At 35.2% G+C, this 2,128-nt stretch overlaps 1 protein-coding gene across 8 annotated transcripts in view; it reads left to right on the top strand.

Annotated features, from left to right (window-relative positions):
• The window catches only part of LOC107673777 (hepatocyte growth factor-regulated tyrosine kinase substrate-like), a 24,874-nt gene that overhangs the window by 16,765 nt on the left and 5,981 nt on the right, over positions 1 to 2,128 (top strand). For all 8 annotated transcript variants that reach the window (XM_016467565.1, XM_016467563.1, XM_016467561.1 and 5 more), the window contains exons 15-16: positions 1,433 to 1,605; positions 1,676 to 1,816. In XM_016467565.1, the coding sequence (XP_016323051.1) occupies positions 1,433 to 1,605; positions 1,676 to 1,816 (314 nt within the window). The remainder of the gene's footprint in view (positions 1 to 1,432; positions 1,606 to 1,675; positions 1,817 to 2,128) is intronic.

Raw genomic sequence — 2,128 nt, 5'->3', positions numbered from 1 at the left:
TTTTTTTTTTTACTGGCATGGGCTTGGGATGCACAATTAAAATGTAATAGTTGTGATCATTATTTTACCTTCCATGATCATTCAGACATGACCAGGTGCAGTACTGACACACTGTGAAGTCTGCATCAAATCAATCACTCCGTAATCACAGGTAAACGGTCTGATCAGTCAGATGTTTGTCATGAGAAGTGTTCCACAAAACAGCTATGGTTTGAGTTGATGTGACAAATACATCTTTTGAATATACTGCGTGAACTCATTGTCCCGTTAGCTCGGAGAGTTTTATTTTCTCTCCTCAATAAGTTTTGTCAGTTGTTTTGTTTATTGGTCTAATTCTTGTTTCTTGTTGCATTGGTTAGTCACTCAATTCATTATCTTGTGCTTCGTTCCCCCCCTTCTAAATTACGTTGTATTGATAAGGAGTTATCATAAAGTAAGTCTGTTAATTGTGCTATCTTACAATCAATATATAGTAAATGTAATTTAAAGTGAGAAGTGTTCCACAAAACAGCTATGGTTTGAGTTGATGTGACAAATACATCTTTTGAATATACTGCGTGAACTCATTGTCCCGTTAGCTCGGAGAGTTTTATTTTCTCTCCTCAATAAGTTTTGTCAGTTGTTTTGTTTATTGGTCTAATTCTTGTTTCTTGTTGCATTGGTTAGTCACTCAATTCATTATCTTGTGCTTCGTTCCCCCCCTTCTAAATTATGTTGTATTGATAAGGAGTTATCATAAAGTAAGTCTGTTAATTGTGCTATCTTACAATCAGTATATAGTAAATGTAATTTAAAGTGTCGCTGATGTAACCGGTTAAAACTTGGAGTGGCGATGAGGTCTTAAAATGTATGGAAAGAGTCTTAAAAAAGGTCTTAAAAGGTATTAAATTTAACTCCATAATTCCTGTATATACCCTGATATAATTTACAGCTAGTAAATAACACATGCATAACTGCTGCAAATAAGTTTATATTATTTATCAGAAACAAATAATTTGATAATGAATCAAATACAATTTAAATAATGATCAAAATAAATGAGATTATTTATTTAGATTTCCCACTATTTAAAGATAGTAAATATCACATGCATTTCAACTGCTGCAAATAAATTTGTTTAATATATTTACTAAAATAATTAGAAGTAAATAATTTGAAAATGAATCAGTTTAAATGTAAACATCAGAATAAATTAGATTATATATTTATTATTATTATTTTTACCTTTATAATATTTAGAAACTGCTGCCCCCAAGCTGTTAACCTGATGTTTTTGTTAGTAACTTCCAGTGTAGATAACTGCTCTTTCCAAATGACACAAAATTTACAAATATATTGTAGCTTGGTGGGTTGCAGTTTCAAAGTATCGTCCATAACAATTCTGAATTAAAAGGTGCTTTGTGATGTGAATGTTGTCTTCTCTCTCGGTCAGTGTACTATGAGGGACTTCAGGACAAACTGGCGCAGGTGCGTGACGCGCGGGCGGCACTGAACGCTCTGAGAGATGAGCACAGGGAGAAACTGAGACGGGCTGCCGAGGAGGCAGAGAGACAGAGACAAATCCAACTCGCCCAGAAACTAGAGATCATGAGGCAGAAAAAACAGGCAAGTTGCTTTTCTTTTGAGCCTGTGAATCATGTGATGAGGGAAAGCTGACTGTGATCGGTTACTGCAGGAGTACTTGGAGATGCAAAGGCAGCTCGCAATCCAGCGCCTGCAGGAGCAGGAGAAGGAGAGACAGATGCGCCTGGAGCAGCAGAAACACACCATTCAGATGAGAGCACAGATGCCTGTGTTCTCCCTGCCTTATGCACAGGTGCGCACTACTACATTCTCACATTTGACACATTCAGTGTGCAGATCAATGAATCAGTCATGATAAATATTGTAATGTACAAATTACGTATGTATTTGTTAATTATCTTATTTTTATAGATATCTAAAAGTTTGCTTTTACTGAGAATTGTATAAGTTAATTGTAGGGCTGGTTGATATTAAAATGAGTATATATATTTGTGTGTGTGTGTGTGTGTGTGTGTGGCTCTCAATTATACTGTAATGTTGTTTGACAGCTCTCAATTATACTGTAATGTTGAATGGCTATAGACAATTGCGAAATATTAGGAAA

This window comes from Sinocyclocheilus anshuiensis, unplaced genomic scaffold (genome assembly GCF_001515605.1).
Source record: "Sinocyclocheilus anshuiensis isolate Anshui unplaced genomic scaffold, SAMN03320099.WGS_v1.1 scaffold933, whole genome shotgun sequence".
NCBI lineage: Eukaryota > Metazoa > Chordata > Actinopteri > Cypriniformes > Cyprinidae > Sinocyclocheilus > Sinocyclocheilus anshuiensis.
This window is presented reverse-complemented; position numbering and strand designations above follow the sequence as displayed.